The sequence below is a fragment of the Chlorocebus sabaeus genome, chromosome 21, assembly GCF_047675955.1.
Source record: "Chlorocebus sabaeus isolate Y175 chromosome 21, mChlSab1.0.hap1, whole genome shotgun sequence".
NCBI lineage: Eukaryota > Metazoa > Chordata > Mammalia > Primates > Cercopithecidae > Chlorocebus > Chlorocebus sabaeus.
The window spans coordinates 62,493,266-62,513,353 of NC_132924.1; the positions used below are offsets into that span (position 1 = coordinate 62,493,266).

At 38.3% G+C, this 20,088-nt stretch overlaps 2 protein-coding genes across 4 annotated transcripts in view; one reads left to right on the forward strand and one right to left on the reverse strand.

Annotated features, from left to right (window-relative positions):
• The first annotated feature begins 9,133 nt into the window (after positions 1–9,133).
• On the forward strand, positions 9,134–12,345 carry FAM237B (family with sequence similarity 237 member B). The gene has a single exon (XM_073009138.1). It carries the CDS (start codon positions 9,678–9,680, stop codon positions 10,095–10,097), a length of 420 nt encoding a protein of 139 aa, XP_072865239.1. The 5' UTR covers positions 9,134–9,677; the 3' UTR covers positions 10,098–12,345.
• A 5,954-nt stretch (positions 12,346–18,299) lies between these two features.
• Positions 18,300–20,088, reverse strand: part of CFAP69 (cilia and flagella associated protein 69) — a 67,013-nt gene continuing 65,224 nt past the window's right edge. For all 3 annotated transcript variants that reach the window (XM_007982238.3, XM_038004586.2, XM_007982237.3), the window contains 2 exons: positions 19,884–19,988; positions 18,300–19,179 (listed from right to left, as the gene is read on the reverse strand). In XM_007982238.3, coding sequence (XP_007980429.3) covers positions 19,009–19,179; positions 19,884–19,988 — 276 coding nt within the window. In that variant the 3' untranslated portion in view covers positions 18,300–19,008. The remainder of the gene's footprint in view (positions 19,180–19,883; positions 19,989–20,088) is intronic.

Below are 20,088 nucleotides of genomic sequence, written 5' to 3' on the forward strand. Positions count from 1 at the left end.
TTCAGCTCTCACACTGAACTTACACCATTGGCTGTCCGGGTTATCAAGCTTTTAGGCCTAGACTTGAACTTACACTGTCAGCTATCCTCATTTTAAGGGCTTTGGACTTAGGCTGGAGCTATATCACTGACTTTCCTAAGTCTCTAGCTTGCAGATGGCAGATTGTGGGGCTTCTCGGCCTCCATAATCACTTGAACCAATTTTTTATAATACATCTCTTCATATATATATATATATATCTTTATATAAAATATAACATATGCATATGCTAGCTAGATCCTATTGGTTCTGTTTCTTTGGAGAACCCTGATTAATATTCTTCATACGTTCACCAACACTTGACACTTGATATTTTTTGAGTCAGGGTCTCACATCACCCAGGCTGGAGTGCAGTGGTGGGATCATAGCTCACTGTAACTTCAAACTCCTGAGCTCAAGTGATCTGCCCACCTCAGCCTCCCAAGTAGCTGGAACTAAAGGCACATGACACCATACTCAGCCCAGTTAAAAAGGAAAAATTGTGGAGTAGGGGCCTTTCCCAGGCTGGTCTTGAACTCCTAGTCTCAAGTGATCTTCCTGCCTCAGTCTCCCAAAGCACTAGGATTACAGGCATGAGCCACCACACCCAGGCCCCAACACTTGATACTGTCAGACTTCTTAATGTTTGACCTGATAGGTACAAGTTCACATCTCATGGCCCCATTATGTTGCCCAGATTGTTCTTGAACTCCTGGGCTCATACAATCCTCTTGCCTCAGCCTCCCCAATGTTGGGATTACAGGCATCAGCCACTGAGTCTGGCCTTCTTTTGGAGAATTTTAGCTATCTTAGGCTTTTGCTTTACCATATAACCCTTAGAGTCACATTTTCATTAACGTTGTTGCACTTTCCTGCTTGCAATTAAATAATGAATGTGTATGTGTATTTATTCATAATTTATGTTTCCTAATCTGTGAAATGCCTCTTTATGCCTATTGCCGAGATTTCTATTATTGTGTTTATCTTTTTCTTGTTGATTCAATGGAAGGGTCTTCTATCTTGACTCTTAATTCATTTGTGATTATAACTGCTGAACATATCTTCTCTCAGAATATAATTATTTTTTATCTTTATAGTGTCTTGTGATTAACAGGACATTAATTTTAATGTAGTCAAATGTATTAATTATCCTTTTATGGTCAACACTATTTGTGTCTGGTGTAAGAAGTTCCTCTCAACCCCAAGATCAGAAAGATATTCTTCTGATGTTCTTTTTAAAGTACAAATGCTTTGCTTTTCATATTTAAATTAATAATATGCATGGGATTGATTTTTATGATGGTAAAATGTAGGAATCTAATTTCATTTTCCATATGGATAACCAGTTTTCCCAGCTTTATTTACTGAAAATCTACTGTTCTAATGAGAACACTTGGACACAGGGTGGGGAACATCACACACCGGGGCCTGTTGTGGGGTGGGGGTAGCAGGGAAGGATAGTATTAGGAGATATACCTAATGTAAATGATGAGTTAATGGGTGCAGCACGCCAACATGGCACATGTATACTTGTGTAACAAACCTGCATGTTGTGCACATGTACCCTAGAACTTAAAGTGTAATTAAAAAAAAAAAAAGAAAATCCAATGTGAGTCTTATATAGGGTTTCTATAAATGTATAGGTTTATTTTTAGGGTCTGTAATTTGGTCCATTGTTTAATTTCTTTATTCCCGAGCCAATAACCTCCTGTTTAATAACTAGTGCTCCTTACTGTTCTTCTTCAGGAGAATTTTATTTTTTGAGACAGGGTTTCACTCTGTTGCCCAGGTTGGCATGCAGTGGTATGATCATGGCTCACTGTAGCCTCAACCTCCCTGGCTCAAGTGATCCTCCCACCTCAGCCTCCCAAGTAGCTGGGACTACAGGCATACACCACAATGACTGGCTAATTTTTAAATTTTTTGTAGCAACTAAGTCCCACTGTGTTGCCCACATTGGTCTTGAACTCCTGGGCTCAAGCAATCCTCTCTCTTTGGCCTCCCCAAATGCTGGGATTACAGGCATAAGCCACTGTGCCTGGCCTTCTTTAGGAGAATTTTGGCTATCTTGAGACTTTGCTTTACCATTTAACTTTTAGCATCACATTTTCATTAACCCTATTGTGATTTTGATTGAAAATGCATATATTACTTTGGGCAGATATCTTTATAGATCATATATTAGCATTATTTAGATTGTCTTTAATGTCTTTCAATAAAAATTTTAAAAACCTCCACTAAGAATTCATATACCTATGTTAAATATATTCCTAGTTTCCTTATACATCTTATTGCTATTGTAAATGGTATCTGTTTTCTAATTTATATGTTCTGGTCTTTTGCTCATATATAGTTGATGCAATAGATTTTGTAGATTGATCTTATATTCAACCACCTAACAAAACTTGTTAATTTGTCAATATAATTTATGTTATTATTATTTCTAAACAAATGATTCCATATAGCATGCTGTGCTAGGCACTGTTCAGAACACTAAATATTTATCACAACAGCCCTTTTAAGCAGGTTCATTTTTCATCTCCACTTTACTCACAAAGAAATTAACCACGAAGAGATTAAATCACTTGCCCAAAATCACAAATTATCATCTGAATGCAGAAGTCAGGACTTAAACCCAGGCAGCTGATTTCCAAGCTCCGTGCCCACCAAGAGCTTTGCTGCCTCTCTGCTAGGCTATACAGTTCTGATCCTTCCCTCCCCTTCCCTGCCCTCCCCTTCCCTGCCCTCCCCTGTCCTGCCCTCTCCTCCCTTTCTCTTCCCTCCCCTCCCATCACCTCCCCTCCTCTCCCTTCCTTCCTTTCTCTTGCTCTTGCTTTTTCTTTCTTTCTTTTCCTTATACCACTCCCCACTTGTTTTCTAAACCTTTCTTTCAGGTATTATTTTAAATGTTTGCAGAGATGATGCACGTCTTTTCTCCTAATTTAAAAGTGAATTCTTTTAATATTTTACAATAAGAAAGATGTTTGCTGTAGGGTTCTGGTGGGTAACATTTATGAGGTTAAGAAAATTTCCTTTAGTCTTAGTTTGCTAACAGTTGTTTTTGTTCTTTAATCGTGAATGGGTGCTGAATTTTATCAATTTATTTTCCTTTAATTTTTTTTTTTTTTTTTTTTTTTTTTTGAGACAGAGTCTTGCTCTGTTACCTAGACTGGAGTGCAATGGCGTGATCTTACCTCACTGCAGCCTCTACCTCCTGGACTCAGCCTCTCAAGTAGCTGGGACTATAGGGGTGTGCCCCTGTGCCTGGCTAATTTTAGTATTTTTTGTAGAGACAGGTTTTTGCCATGTTGCCTAGGCTGGTCTTGAACTCCTGAACTCAAGCAATTTGCCTATCTTGGCCTCCCAAAGTGCTAGGATTACAGGCATGAGCCACTGTGCCCAGCCTCCCATTTAATTTGTGTACGTGGTAAATAAAGTCATTGATTTTAATATGTTAAATCGATAGTCCCCAACCTTTTTGGCACTGGGGACAGGTTTTGTGGAGGACAAGTTTTCCACAGATGGGGTGGGTGGGGAGGGCAGGGAGGAATGTTTCAGAATGAAACTTTTCCACCTCAGATCATCAGGCATTAGATTCTCATAAGGAGCAGCAACCTAGATCCCTTGCATGTGCAGTTCACACTAAGGTTCATGCTCCTATGAGAATAATGCTGCTGCTGATCTGACAGGAGGCAAACTCAGGTGATAATGCTCGCTGGTCCACAGCTCACCTCCTGCTGTACGGCTGTGTCCTTAACAGACCAAGACTGGTACCAGTCTATGGCCTGGGCACCCCTGTGTTAAACTACCTGTGCATCCAGAGGATAATCCAAGCTGGATACTGCTGTGTTTTTGTAAGTCCTACTGAATTTGGTATGTCAACATTTTGTTCAGAATTTTTATCTGTAATCATTAATAAGATGGCCTGTGACTTTACTCTTTTTCAGATTGTCCTTGTCTCATTTTGTTAGAATGAGTCTGGGAGATTTCCTTCTTTTCTAATTTTCAGGAAGTACTTGATTCTTCAAAGTAGCCCTGCAAAATCATATGGGCTTGATTTTTTGTTTTTCCAGTGGGAAGATTTTGAACTACTTATTTAGGGTCTTTAAACAGCATTACTATTCTGGCTTTGTAGTTATTCTTACATGAGTTTTACAGATTTTTTTTTCTTTCTTTTTTTTTTTTTTTTCCTGTAGTCTTTCTTTGTTGCCCAGGCTAGAGTGCAGTGGCGTGATCTCGGCTCACTGCAGCCTCTGTCTCCTGGTTTCCAGTGATTCTCCTGCCTCAGCCTCCCATGGAAGAAAACTGGCATTATCTGTTTAATCTGAAAGTGATCCAGAAATTCTACTCTACTTACAGGCATGTGCCACCATGCCTGGCTAATTTTTGTATTTTTAGAAGAGATGGGGTTTCACCATGTTCACCAGGCTGGTCTCTAACTCCTTATCTTAGATGATCCACCTACCTCAGCCTCCCAAAGTGCTAGGATTATAGGCGTAAGCCACCATGCCCAGCCAAGTTGTATACATATTTTTCTAGGAATTTATTAATTTCATTCAAAATTTCAAATATGTGGTATATGTTGGTTCTTAGTATTCCTGTATCTAATTTTAATCTTTTTTTTGCTATCTGTAGATATATATCATTTTCTACCTTTCATATTCTTTCTTGATCAGCCTCATCAGAGGTTGCTTTATTTTATTCAAAGAATCAACTCTTTTTGCCCTAGTTCACTAATGTGTGTTTTTGTAAAATCTCTTAACTTTTGGGAGCCTTGTTTTTCTATTTTAGCAGCTGTTAAATTTGGTTGCATTTGTCACTCATGTCAGATTTTCAGCCTCTCTTCTTTTGGCACAAGTGTTTAAAGCTGTTAATTTCCTTTAAAGGACTCTTTTACTGGCTTCTCACAAGTTTTGATATGCAATGTTTTTTAATCACACAGTTTGAAGTATTTTATAATTTCCATTGTATTTTATTTTAAAATCTATTATTTAAAGTTATTGCATAAATAGGTACATTTATTGCTTAAATTTCAAAACCTGAAAAACTACGTTCTTGTTTTTATATTTCTTAAAACACTTTTTAGACTTTTAAACTTTCTGTGTTGTGGTCAGGCAACAAAGTTTGAGTGATACTAGTTTTTGAAATTTGTTGAGACTTGCTTTAAATTTCATGAGACTTGCCTCATTTTCTAATGGGAGGAATGTGTTCTTCAACTACAAGTTTCATGGTTCCTTATAAACTTGATGGTTCAAATCATCTACACATTTAGTAATTATTTGTCGTCTTAACCTAAAGGCTTGTTGAACTCTCCCACTATGATAGTGAGTTTGTCAAAATTTCCCTCTACTTCTGTCAGTTTTTGCTTTATGTATTCTGTGGCTTTATTAGGTGTATCTAAATTTAGAATATTTTTATCTTCTTCTGAATTGAGTATTTTATCATTATGTAGCGTTCCCCTTTCTCCTTTATCATGCTTTTTTGTATTAATAAAGTTGTCAGTTTAAAATACAATTAACATTTTCATGGTATATTTATTTCCATTCTTTTCAAGTTTCTCTGTCCTCATTTCTTGTGTGTGTATCTTTTGTAAAAGCACATAGCAGAATTTAAAATCCAACCACATCTTCCTTCCTTTAATCGACAAGTTCAGACTATTTATCATGATTGTTGACTTGAATCTTATAAATGCACTTTCTACTTGTCACTTTTGCTGTGCTTTTTTCTCTCTTCTTGCTTTCTCAATTAGTTTTTTTATTTGTCAATCTGTTTTTCTTATTCATTTTTTATTCTCCCTGGTTCAAGAATGTTGTTCTCTATTTCTGTCATTTAGAAATTGCCCAAGAAATTTTAGCATACATATTTAACAACTTTACAAAGTCTAAATTCAATATCTATATCTCAGTCTTTACTGTAGATACCAGTTTTAATAAAGCCTAAATTTACTATCTACATCTCACTTTCCTCTCCTTCTCTCTTTCTCTTCCTTCTTCTTTTCCTTACTCTGATTATTTATGCTTCCCCTCCACCCCCTTTTTCCCTGGAGATTTCACTTTCTTGATTACCCAATGATGATTTAAAAATTATGTTTGTCATCATTTTGCCAGATTCTGTTTGAATGTAGCAAGTAGACTCTTCAGAAAAATCAGTCACATAAAGAATATCTTCTCTCACTGACTTGGGGGTAGACACCAAGAGTAGAATTTCTGGATCACTTTCAGATTAAACAGATAACGCCAGTTTTCTTCCATGGTGATTATATCAGCTGATAGTCTCATCAAAAGCATAAGAAGTGTTCATTTTCTCAAAAGATTGCTGAGATTATATTTTATCAAATTAATTTTTGTTAAGCTTTATTTGGGGAAGACAATATATCATTTCCTTGAAATGGCTTTGTTACTAAGTCTATCTAAATTTAAAATATTTCAGTATTTTTTCTCATGTTTACTGAATATTAAGGTCTACTTTTCTGTGAATTACCCTTATTTTTCTATTATTGATTTATATAAGTTCTATATTCAGAATACCATTCCTGTGTGTGTGTTATAATAATCATACCCAAATATGTACTCCTATTTAGTACATTACTCTAATTCTAATATTAGAATATTCTTTAAAAATGCATTTTAATGACAACTATTACCTGTCTCCTTATATTTTTCTATATTTTACAACTTTTCAATAGGCTTTGCAATACTCGTATACAGATAAAAAAGTTTTATGAAAAATAAAGTATATCTTGCAAAAAAAGACGGACAGGAACTACATGGTTATTCAACAGAGAAATGGAGCCAATTCATTTTAGAAGGAAGCATTGAAGGGCCAACATTATCCCAAAGATGGAAGGGGTTGCTTCCTTTGGGGGTGGGGACATATGCCCAAGGTTAAGTCACATTGGACAACAGCTTTGGTGGGTGGACAAATTCCTTGGGAGGGTGGCTTTGGTGGGTGGACAAATTCCTTGGGAGGGTGGTTTGTTCAAGTTTCAGCTGGGATGTTGGATTAGGTCACTCTGAGTCTCTGCTAATTGTGAGAGTCCATGATTAATGGTGGACTGAAACACTTGGAAGTCTAGAGCAGAAGAATATCTGGTGTGAGATGAATTCGTGTGTGTCCCACCTAATCCGAGTAAACACGTCTTCTCCTTTTCTCAGTTCTCTTTTGTGCAGTAGATGGTCCTGCAGATAGAAGGGGCGCAGAAAGGCATTGCCAGGGCAGAACTAATGATTGACCACGTTAGCTTCACCGACATGATGAGAACAGGGTGGAGCTCTGAATAATAGTGGGTCCTGGGAGAAGTGAACTTTAGCGGGGATAATGACTGAGGAACTGGGCTGTTCGGTTTGGCACTCATCTCACCCCATGATTTCACCACCCCAGCTCAAGAACCTGTGAGAAGGGTGGCCTGCGTGAGGGGAAATGGGGATAAGGCAGCTGGCTTTGGATTGATTTCCCTAGCCCCATCTGATCATCGCTGCTGGGCAGAGCAGATAGACTTAAACTCATATATAGTCCAAGTGATGTGTTCGGGCTGATATTGATGGACAACATACATATGTGAAATTCAAGGTACTTGCTGGGGTCTTCATCCACGAAGGGCTAAAGGAAACTTTTCCCCCAGAGTGCGTATTTAGGTAGAACAAGGATATGTTTGTTCGTGTGTATGTGTTAGTGTTAATAATAAACGGTGTTTAGCTAGAGATTAGAACCGTTCAGGGAGGTTTAAGATTTTTATAGAGTCCACAGCCTTAAGATAAGTTTTCTCTGGGTAGGAGAATACGGTGTGGAGCATAGGTGGGCGGAGGAAGATAACTTGGGTATGTGGACTGACTACCGCCGAGATGGATATTCTCAGCTAGGAAAAAAGAAGGAACAAAGTAAGAAGGAGAGACCTAAGAAGACCCTGACCCTTTGGGATAGCAAGAAAGTCGGAGGAGGGCAGGAGAGGCGAGAGCAGCGGCCAAAGCAGGGGCGCAGGGCACAGAGGGCCCGGAGGTCTGGAGGCTGGGAAGTTGGGCGAGCTCAGGGAGGGGCCTCGAGAGCGCGGCCACTCACGCTCTGTCCCCTCAATCAGCCTCTAGAAAAGGATAACGGTCCCATCAGCAAGTCTGTCTCGGGAACCCCGCCCGGCCGCAGCAGAACCGGCAGCGCCACCCGCGGTTAGCCAGTGCCAGCCAGAGCCTCCCAGCGCCGGAGCGCAACGCGGCCGAGACGGTTCCGCTGGGCGAGCTCGGACGTCCGGTGAGCGCTCGGGGTGGGTGTCACAGGGCTGCCTCGCCCAGTTCGCCTGCCTCGGGGAGTGGGTCCGCTGGGAAGGGGCGCCCTGGGCAGGGGGCGGGACCCAGGGAGGGCAGGGGTCCTCCTCAGCAGGAGGCGCCCGGTCCTCCTCCCAGCGAGCGCAGCGCACCCAGGACACCGCTCCGCGACGCGCGCGTCGGACGTCGACCTGAGGTCCTCGACTCACGCGTGGGCTCCCTCTTTTGCGCCCAGGTGACCTGACCTGGTGCAGGGGACACTGGGCGAGGCGCTAACCTGAAATTGAGGGGGAAGAAATTCCCTGGTTCTACTACCCTAGCCCCTCCGATACAACACGTGTCATAAACTGCCGGCTTTCAGCTTTGTCTGGGGAATTTGCACAATTTTCGACGATGTGAAACGACTTGAATGTACTGTTTAGATTTGTTTCGTGTGATTTCTCTCTTCAGCCCAACTTTTTTTGGGGAGGTGGCAGACGGCGGTGTACGGGGAGAAAAGGTGAGTACTGTGTTCTGGATCTGTTCTCCCCCTATCCCTCCCCGTTGGCTGTCAATGTTGTAAAAGGGACATTTCCAACAGCAGCCTTGAACAGTCGGTGTGTGGCAATTCAATGCCAACTTAGTCCTTAACTTCCTCTTATGTGCTTTGGGCCGATTTTACCGAACAATCAGTTGGCAAGGAAACATGCAAAGAGGCATTAGAAAGGTTTTTATCGCCTTTGTTTTCGTGCCACTTCATGTATGTCTATGTTCATCTTCTCCAGCCAGCTCCTGAACAAACTGAGGGAAGCCAGGAATACACCGGACATTAGTGCGTAACAAGTATTTTTCAATACATGAAAATGGAAACAGCAGTAACTTTGAAACTTAAACGGTGCTTGTGAGATCTAGTACCATTTGGGTTAATAATATCTCAATTAACAACAACAAAATACTTCTTATGGTTACATGTAGAAAGGACTACATTTCGATCCACTTAGTTGAAATGTGTTGTGGTAGACAGGAGTCTTGGATAGGCAGTCGGGAGTCTGAAGACTTGTGGAACCCTGTCACTGATGACTGTTCTAATCGGTAAAGGGAGAAGGTTGGAGCGCAAGCTCTTTAAGGTTTCTGCCAGTTTTAAAGGTCTGTGATGAAATGAACCTTTGCATTTTCATAAATGTGTTGGATTTCAATGACTCCCAAAGTCTCTTCATCAGAACGTTGGAAATCAAACTGGAACTGTAACATCCTAAAGGAAGGTGTGAGAGAATCAGTGGCTTAGAAAAAACTAACAAATACCTAGTAAGCAAATTTGGCTTGATCAAAAGCAAATATATGTGTATTTATAGTTTTTTAGATCAAGTGATTGCATAACTTTTTTAAGTTAAATATATCCTCCCTCATTTTTTTTCTGTATAGAATATGTGTTTTGCTACAAGAAGATGGTTCTATCTACAGCTGGGCTGCATGATACTGATCAATCTGGTTAACGCTGACTTTGAGTTTCAAAAAGGAGTGCTTGCCAGCATTAGCCCAGGAATCACCGAAGACATTGATCTCCAGTGCTGGAAAGCTTGCTTTTTGACATTGATAGATCTCAGGGAACTCAAGATAGAGCACAATGTGGATGCTTTTTGGAATTTCATGTTATTCTTGCAAAAATCTCAGCGGCCTGGACATTATCATCTCTTCTTAAACATAGCTCAGGATTTCTGGGACATGTATGTAGACTGCTTGCTTTCAAGGTCTCATGGAATGGGCAGAAGACAGGTGATGCCCCCCAAATATAATTTTCCACAGAAAATAACAGGAGGTAATTTAAATGTGTATGTAAGAGAATAGCAGTCTACTTTTCTTTAAAAGTCACTATTCTTCTGATTTTTTCAAGTTATCTAAGTAGCAAATTTGCCATATTTAGTTTTTTTCCCTAAAATGTTAAAAGTAAAAATGTTTTTATGAAAAGTAAAAATGTTTTCATTTTTACTCATTTTATATTATTTACAAACCACACAAGCTCTGATATACAAACAATTCTAAATGATCTTGGAATATAATACACTTTGGTAGATAATTAAAATTATCTTTGCTTCCTCATGAATAGTTTGTAAGAAAGCCATTTAACCCTGTAATTATTCATATTACATTTGTTGAAGAAATTTTAAACATCAGACATGTATTTAGGCTTTTGAAATTAATTTTTTCAATAGGGTTGTATAAAAGCAGGAAATCTTAAGAGTCATATCGGAATGAATATTAACAATTCTTCCTTTAAATCTTACAGGACTAGATTTTACAAAATGAGAGTATCACATTAAGAGAAAACATGGAAAATACCTCAAGCAAGATGACAGCGACCTGAAAACTTGTATTTATGAGGTCAAATATTTCTTGTAGTAGTTATACAAATTATTTCTTTAATACTGGTCATTTTTTGTTGTAATTGGTTTATTGCTATTGAATTATTCCAACATTTTCAGGTAATTTCTCAATAATATTTTACCTAGAAGCTGTCTTTGTTTTAAAGAAAACATCAATTGAAAGGCAAATGTGATATATATTTTTAATACAATAGTCAATGGAATAAAATTGTAACCAATTTTATAAGGTATCTTATACATTAATATTGACTTTTAAACTGTGCCAAAATTAATGGCAGTATTATCCTAAAAAGTAATATTTAATGTAGTATATTGTGTGGTTTCTGAAATGTACATTTCATTACCAAGCCATCTTCTATATTAAAGTATTTTTCTATGCATTAAGGACTAAAATCTTTTTATGTTCTCATTTTTATTGTCTTTGTTTTGGAAAAGGAACAATAAACAAAAAGTAAGAAACTTTGTTTTAGTAAAGTACAATTTGATGGAATTTTTGTGTTAGATGAGTTGTTTTTTATATTGCCAATTTATATCTCACATCTTATTTCAAAAAAGATGTGAAGCTTTATACAGAAGAAAAGGAAAACATGAAGTAGTGGAGGAAATTGGAACAATGGGACATGAAGACAGGGAAGTAACACAATGGAGTTATGGTTTAGATCAATACTTTTTGAATGCATGTTGTAAATGCCTATACCTTTGATAAAGGGTGCCTATAAATTTGGTCTGCTTCCCGCTTCTCACAGTGAAGAGGGGCACATGAACAGTTTCAAGATTCACATGCTTATAAGAAAAACCAAACCACATGTTCAATAGAGGCCCAGACTTTTCCAGGACAAAGAATCAATAAAAATCTGACTCATAGGTTTTCACAGTGGCTACCACAGTTTACAGCACTGGTTTCAAGTATCCTTACAGTGACAGGTTCTCTCCTATACAATCCGGTTCCAGTACACTTAAACTCAAATATAAAAGTTTTAAAATTGGCTAAAATAATACTGAACAAGTAACGAGCTGTCTGATGGTTTGACTTGATCCAAGAATAAACTGAATTAAAGGAGGGTCATTCTTTACATTATGGGCCACTTTCAAATTCTGATGACATATAGATAATTTATTAGGGGTTTTATATATAAACACTCGTAAAATTACATTTTGCATGTAATTTCAGGGGGCTGCATAAACCCCAGGTTAGGAATTTTCAATATTAAAGAAGGACCTCATAGCATTCAGTAATATTATTTCATATAAACAGTTTTGCATGAGTAGCAGATAATATGAGATTGTAGGGCTAATAATTGCCTAGATTGAAAACTTCTTATCTTGCCAATTAAGGGTGGATCCCTAAGCTCAGAAAATCAACTGGTTGGAGGGTAGGGCTAATGTTCTCATAAAAATGACCAGACAGCTATCCTCCTAGAATTCATTTCCTGCAGAGGAGCTGAAGTGGTACCTAGAAGCAGTGTTACGGTTTTCCTTAAAAAACAGTTCTCTTTTACAATCTGGGCAACTGATTGAAGATCAAAAGTTCAATGCTGTAAAGCAAGACCATGTAATTTTAGTCTGAAAAATTATTCAACCAGTTGTCCTCAATCACTCATAGTTGTCATGACAATTTTATTTCAGTGATGATAAACATTTTAGCTTAAATCAATAAAATTAGTCTTCCAGTTAATGGCAAAATGGTTTTCTAGTTCTTTTAATTGAATTCACAGACTACATTCGGTTAAAAATAAGAACATTTGCTAAACTGGGCAATCTGGTTTTAAAACAGTTTATCTTAAGCTTTTTGATGGTGATTACATAACGTAAATTCCTCCCAGTTTTTGGCACAAATAGTGTCATCTGCATATAAAAAAACTTATTCTTTCTGTTCATTATTCATTCATTCAACAAATATTCATTAAGCTTTAGGGTACATTAGTGAACAATCCAGACGTAATCTTTGACTCACAGAGTTGACACTGAAGTGGGACAATGAGGGGATAGACTGAAATATCTAATTCAAAAGCAATTTTATGATATCAGAATAGAAGACAAAAAAGAGGGTGGTCAAAATGAAGCTGAATGGGGACAATATGTACTTCTCTTTTGTCCTATCCAAAATCATTTGACTATTTCAGTCAAGAGATCATTTTAAAAACAAACAAACCACCAATTCTTGTAGTGGTACCATGGTAAAGACTCAGTTTCACAGCTTTGGGTTTATGCTGAGCTCATTTGGCTTAGCTCATAACCAGTTATTTTTCAGAGAGCTTAAGGCTGAGGAGAAAAAAGGTGGCAAAGGATCTAATATTGACCCTGCAAATATTTCTTCATAAGATGATACAAGGGATAATAACTATCTATGCCTAAAGTTCCTCTGCTGTTTCTATCAAATCTTTCTTTTTTCTTTTTTTTTTTTTTTTGAGATGGAGTTTCGCTCTTGTTGCTCAGGCTGGAGTGCAATGTCGTGATCTTGGCTCACTGCAGCCTCCGCCTACTGGGTTCAAGTGATTATCCTGCCTCAGCCTCCCGAGTAGGTGGGATTACAGGCACCTGCCACCATGCCTGGCTAATTTTTTGTATTTTTAGTAGAGATTGGTTTCACCATGTTCACCAGGCTGGTCTTGAACTCCTGACCTCAGGTGATCCACCTGCCTCTGCCTCCCAAAGTGCTGGGATTACAGGCATGAGCCACCAAACCTGGCCAGACTCTTTTTTGAACTTTAAATAAACTTTTGTTTATTTTTTAAACTTTTATTTTAGGTTCAGGGGTACACATGCAGGTTTGTTATATAGGTAAACTCATGTCACAGGGGTTTGTTGCACAGATTATTTCATCACCCAGGTACTAAGCCTAGTACTCAATAGTTATTTTTCCTGATCCTCTCCCTCTTCTCACTCTCCACCCTCAAGTAGGCCCCAGTGTCTGTTGTTCCCAATTTTGTGTCCATGAGTTCTCATCATTTAGCTCCCACTTAAGTGAGAACATGCGGTATTCGGTTTTCCGTTCCTGTGTTGGTTTGGTAAGGATAATGGCCTCCACCTCCATCCATGTTCCCTCAAAATACACGATCTCATTGTTTTTATGGCTGCATAGCATTCCATGGTGTACATGGACCACATTTTCTTTATCTAGTCTGTCATCATGGGCATGTTTAAAGACAAGGTTGATTCCATGTCTTTGCTATTGTGAACAGTGCTGCAGTGAACATTCATGTGCGTGTGTCTTTATGGTAGAATGATTTATATTCCTCTGAGCATATACTCAGTCATGGGATTCCTGGGTCAAATAGTAGTTCTGTTTTTAGCTCTTTGGGGAATTGCCCCACTGCTTTACACAATGATTGAACTAATTCACACTCCCAGCAACAGTGTATAAGCATTCTCTTTTCTCTGCAACCTTGCCAGCATGTTATTTTTTTGACTTTGTAATAACAGTCATTCTGACTGGTGTGAGATGGTATCTCATTGTGGTTTGATAGCATTTCTCTAATGATTAGTGATATTGAGCTTTTTTTTCATATGCTTGTTGGCTGCATGTATGACTTCTTTTGAAAAATGTTCATGTCCTTTGCCCACTTTTTAATGTTTTCTTCTTGTAAATTTGATAAACTTTTCATTTTAAAATAGTTTTAAATTTGAAGAAAAGTTGCAAGATGGTACAGAGTTCCTATATACTTCTCACCATTTTTTTTTCTTTTTCTTTTTCTTTCTTTTTTATTTTTTTGGCAGGGTCTTTCCGTGTCAGTAATGCAATCACAGTTCACTGCAGTTTCAACCTCCTGGGCTCAATTGATCCTCCTACCTCAGCCTCCCAAATAGCTGGAACTACAGGTGTGGTGTACACCGCCACTCTCAGATAATTTTTGTATTTTGTAGATTCAGGATTGCACTCCATTGCCCAAGCTGGTCTCCAACTCCTGGACTCAAGTGATCTGCCTAAGTCAGCCTCCCAAGTGCTGGGATTACAGGCCTGAGCCACTGTGCTGGCCCCATGTTTATTCTTATTGTTAATATCTTACATTATATATGTCACAACTAATAAACTGAACTCAATACAATATTAACTAAACTTCCCGTTTTATACAGATTTCAGTAGTTTTCCCCTAAGCTCCTTTTTTGTTATTGTTGTTCCAGGATCCCATGTTACACTGAGTTGCCATGTCTTCTCAGGCTTCTGTGGGTTGTGACAATGTCTCAGACCATGTTTTTGATGACCTTGACAATTTTGGTCAGGCATATTGCAAAATGCCCCTCAATTTGGGTTTGCCTGATGTATTTGTTAGACTGGTATTATAGGCTTTTGGGATGAAGACCACACAGGTAAATCATACTCAACACGTCATATCAAAGGCACATGTCATTGACGTGACTTGCCATTGATGGTGTTTAACCTTGGCTAAGGTAGTGTTTGCCAATTTTCTCCATTGTAAAGTTTCTTTCCACTTTCTTTCTATATTATATCCTCTGGAAAGAAGTCACTAAGCATAACCCATACTTGAGAATGGGTAGTTATCTTCTACCTCTTGAGGAGGGAATATCTACATAAATCATTTAGAATTCTTTGCATGGAGGCTTCCCCCACTTTCTCTCTCCCTTCCTTCCTTTTTTCCTTCCTTTCATCATTTATTTATATCAGTATGGAGTTTGAACATTTGTTTATACTTTGGTTTATAATCCAACCGTACATTATTGATTTGTTCAAATCATTCCAGCTTTGGCCACTGGGAGCTCAGTGAGATGCTCCAGACTCATATATTTCTGCCCCAGCCTTAGAATTAGCCATTTCTCCAAGAAGCCCTGGCTCATTTTACTGGAGAATGATATTAGAAACCAAAGTTGGGGTATTGGGTCTATCTATAGAATTTTGACCTGATAGTACCAGGATAGTTCCTGGATGTCAGGGTCTGCTATTCTTTTTCAGAAAGCATCCCTGACATTTTCCTTGAAAGGCAACTAAATATAAGCAATAAAGAAAAATGGTTGATAATGAAACTAATGAAGTTAAGGTTGTGTTGGCAGAATGCGTGTTAAAAATGACAGGGACTACATTGATCCTGCTCACCTGAAAAATCTTTGTTCTGTTTGGTCACAGTTTAGAGGAATATTAACAAATTGTAGCACTTCAGATAGAGCTGACCAGATTCATAAATTCTAGAAATTATATTATCAGAAGAATGATGAAAGAAACTGGATATTTGACCTGAAAAGACTTAAGGTGGATAACATAGATGTATGTAAAATATACTTTATGTTCCATGAGGCAGACTGAGGATGCCAGATGGATGAAAGTTATTCACCTAATTATTCACTGATTTTTCACCCAATGTTAAGTAAGCACTGTCTGACAATTAGTTTAACCATGCTAGATTGAGCTCCCCCATGTGGTCAAAGTCTCATTACTGAGATTGTTGAAGCTACTTTTATCTGTGCTCACTGAATTCCACACTTTTATTCTTTTGACTTTCTTTTCATTCAGTTGGTTAGTAAAAATTTCAGTTTGAAAGCTTGAAATTTTGTCTCACTTGACTAATGTAAGAAAATATACCATCCTTCTCTCAGCCAGGCAGGATCGGGTAGGCATCATGTCCCCTAGGGCTCAGGGGTGGTGTGAGAGTATAGGATGTGATGAGAGACAGAGACTTAGAGTTAGTGACATTCACTCACTCATTGTGTGGTGGCTGGAATTATAATACGCAAACTTGGGTGAATCTATCTACCAAGTACAAGTGTCTGCATTAAGGAACATTACTGCTCTCCATCAACTTAAACTTATTTGTCTATTAAACAGCTGTTACATAATAATCTGCTCTGTTTTACCTTTCTTCTTGCTGATAGGCAAAACCTACATGGAAGAAGAAAGGTCCACAGACATCACAAATTATCTAGAGTCAGTCCTAATCAATCTGAGACATTTAGTTGTACTACATACAAAAATGATTCTCAAGCAAGTAGTACTATTTCCACACCTTGGTTATATTCATGTAGTAGATTTTCAAAAATCTATCATGTTACGAAGTAAATACTTTTTTTTTTTTTTTTTTTTTTTTTTGAGATGGAGCCTCGCTCTTTCACCCAGGCTGGAGTACAGTGGTGCAATCTCGGCTCACTGCAAGCTCCACCTGCCGGGTTCACGCCATCCTCCTGCTTCAGCCTCCCGAGTAGCTGGAACTGCAGGTGCCCGCCATCACACCTGGCTAATTTTTTGTATTTTTAGTAGAGACGGGGTTTCACCATGTTAGCCAGGATGGTCTCGATCTCCTGACCTCGTGATCTGCCTGCCTTGGCCTCCCAAAGTGCTGGGATTATAGGCATGAGCCACCATGCCCGGCTATGAAGTAAATACATTTAAACTAACATGTTGTCTGTGTTGAGCATTACTTGTATAGTATTTTGTTGACTGAATCTTCCCTTTGAGCTCAGTACTGTGCTGCATTTGCAGAGCTCAAGGGAAAGGCTGCCAGGAGCTGAGGCCACCATCAAATTATCTAATAATTTATTTCCTGAGATACTGAATACAATAATTAATGAGATATGGTGTCTACCTTGTTCTTAGAGTGCTTATAGTCTACAAAATGGAGCAAAGGTTCCTTGTTCTTAGCCATGGACACTTTACATCAATTCTGGGTTTACTGACGTGTACCTAAGATGTATCTGGTGCTTTTTGTATGGGCATCTCATTGTTGTATGCTCCTACCCATGCTTAGGGTTTCCTGTGAAGGAAAGAAACAAATTATGCCTTCTAATATCTTCTTGAGGGTGGTAGACTAGAGGAAGGGATTCAGGAGAGAACAAAGCTCACTGATAAACTGATGCATGTTATTTACTCCTATGGGGCACAAGAGGATGGGCATCTGGGCCAGGGTGAGAGGCTGCCAATCAGAGGTGAACTGGCAACTCATTCTAATTAGAACAGTAACAACAGCTGCAACCTTTACCCCTCAATGAAGATGTTACTATCTTCACAGACAGGATAATGGAAAATCCCTAGAAGAATGTGAGTTGAGGGAAGAGGAGGAGGAGGAGGAGGAGGGGGAGGAGGAAGAAAGAAGAGGGAGGAAAATGTGGGTCCATTGAGGTGATACAGCCTGCTCTTATCTAATAATGAAAGACGCTATCTATGTTTTCCCAACGCTGTATTCAATGGCATCACGTTGGTAGCTTGCGATTGGTAATAGTGGCAGTATTTATACTGTGTGAATTGGTGAGAACATGATGTAAATCAGGGCTTTTCCCTCCTGGAGAGGCAGTAGTTATACATTTACCAGTACACTGCTGAGTGTGCCCCATGGGCCCAGAATCTAGACTCAAATTCATTTATTTTCCTAAGAAACAGGTCCTTGTTTATCTGATCCCTGGATATGAACTCAACTTTATGGCTTCCAGGCTGGAGGAGGAGTGTGAAGGGAATGAAGGCAGGAGAGGGAGACTTCATAACGGCATCCAGGGACACAGATTTGCTCTATGTCTAGCATAAAGGCATTTATCTCCTATTCTTTGACAAGATACCTCTACTACCAAATGAGGGAAAACACTTCCCCCATTACACCTTTCTCTTCCCCATCAAAGAAGACAAGTAGCATTAGAGTTGGCTTGGCATATTTATACATTAAGAGTAAAACCAGCTATATTTTTCTTTTTTACCATTTAGCTCATGACTAACATTTGCTTTTATAGCAGAGAAAACATAATTTTATTTTGACCAACATATTTGTTGCAGAGTTATTGTTTATCTTGCTGCCCAATATTCATATATACGTGCTTCTGGTAATAGTACCCTGATTCCCCACTCTATCCATATGTTTTGGATGGAGTTGCCCTGCTTCTGGCTCCAGGAATAGGCAGTACTCAGCCATGGCCAAAGTCATGGTGAATGGCTCAGAAGTAGGCATGTGGGCAATCGGGGTCCTGAGATGCATAGGCATTTGCAGAAACCACGGAGACACAGGCATGAACCTAAGAGAATATAAGCCAGGAGCTGCTAGGGAAGGAGAAGATCCTACTCATATAGTTTTAGTCCTTAGATTCAGCAATGCCTGTAGTTTAAATTCCTCCTAGGTTTGATAGATACAGAGCCTGTAAGAAATTTTTTTTCTGGCTTAAACTAGTTAGAATAGTTCACATGCAACCAATAGAGTCCTAACTGATGTTTTACAATTTCACTTAATAATATTGGTAGCCTTTCCAAAGCAACTGATGACAACTCTTCTGATATTACATGTTGATGTTTTCCATAAAAATAAATTATATGTCTTTTTATTTTTATAGTATTTTACTAAAATATTTATACTAAAATACTTATTCTAAAATATTGGCTTTACATATGTATAAAGATATATTCAACTAAAAAATTACGAGCTGATTTTATTTCAAAAAGTCTCTAGAATATATTATGTAGGAATACTCTTTTTTGGTGCATCCACAATTTCAACTGCTTTCACCCTCTGCAAGGCTCCTCCTCGAATGGGCAGTTTTTTAAGAGCAATAGCCGTATCAGCCAGAGGTCCTCCTACTAATCGTGCAGGAGTGCTTTCCACTGTTACTACCCCACCGGAGGGCACCTAAAAAAGGTAAAAGGTAAATGTCAAAAGTCCATTTACACAATTTTCAACAAGAGAAAAATTCATCCTTCAACTTACTTTTGAAAAGACACAAATGTACATATGAGTAACGAGGAAGTAGTTATGGTATAACAGAAACATAAGGGCATCAGAGCCAGGAAAAGTAGGTTTGAATTCTATTTCTATTGCTTATCAGCTTTGTAACTGGGGGCAAATTAAGTCTAGCAGAGGATACCAGGAACACTTGGGATCTATTTGCCAGGAAAACAAAGCACTGCGTCTTTTCTGTCAAAGAGAGATAAGGACAGTTATAAGCTGACTAGTGTTTATAGCAGTTTCTTAGAAAGCCTGGAGGACTGGGCCTACTCTAAACCAGAACTGGGCAAAAGTGGATATACCTTGGAGATAAACATGTCTTAATGATGTGAAATTTGAACAGCAAAAAGAAAAAATGTGAGATGAAAATCCCATATAAATAAAATTTTGGGAACCTAAGTTTTTTTTTTATTAGATTTTTTAACTTCTAATTTTTAAATTTTAATTTTTTTCTTTTTTGAACAGTTTTATTCAGATATAATTAAATACCATATAATCCACCCATTTAAAGTGTAAAATTCAATGGTTTTCAGTATATTTGCACAGTTGTACAAACACCCTAAATTTAATGTCTATTAAGGAAATGTTATGGAGAAAAAGAATCTTACCGTTGTGTTAAGGCCTTTAATATCTGTTTGGTGAAATACTGCATTTTGTGGTCGTTTATGGTATCTGGAGGCTTCTATAGCTTTTTCTTGAAGCCTTTTTGCTTTCTGAGGATTTTTTAATTAAAAAGAAAACATTAATTGCTATGAAATCAGTAATGATGGTACTTACAATGAAAAATATATTTAATTGTGTCTAGCTTATGCT

What these genes read in the sequence shown, in the direction of transcription:
- FAM237B (XM_073009138.1), top strand. Translation starts at nt 9,678, where the DNA reads ATGTGTTTTGCTACAAGAAGATGGTTCTATCTACAGCTGGGCTGCATG.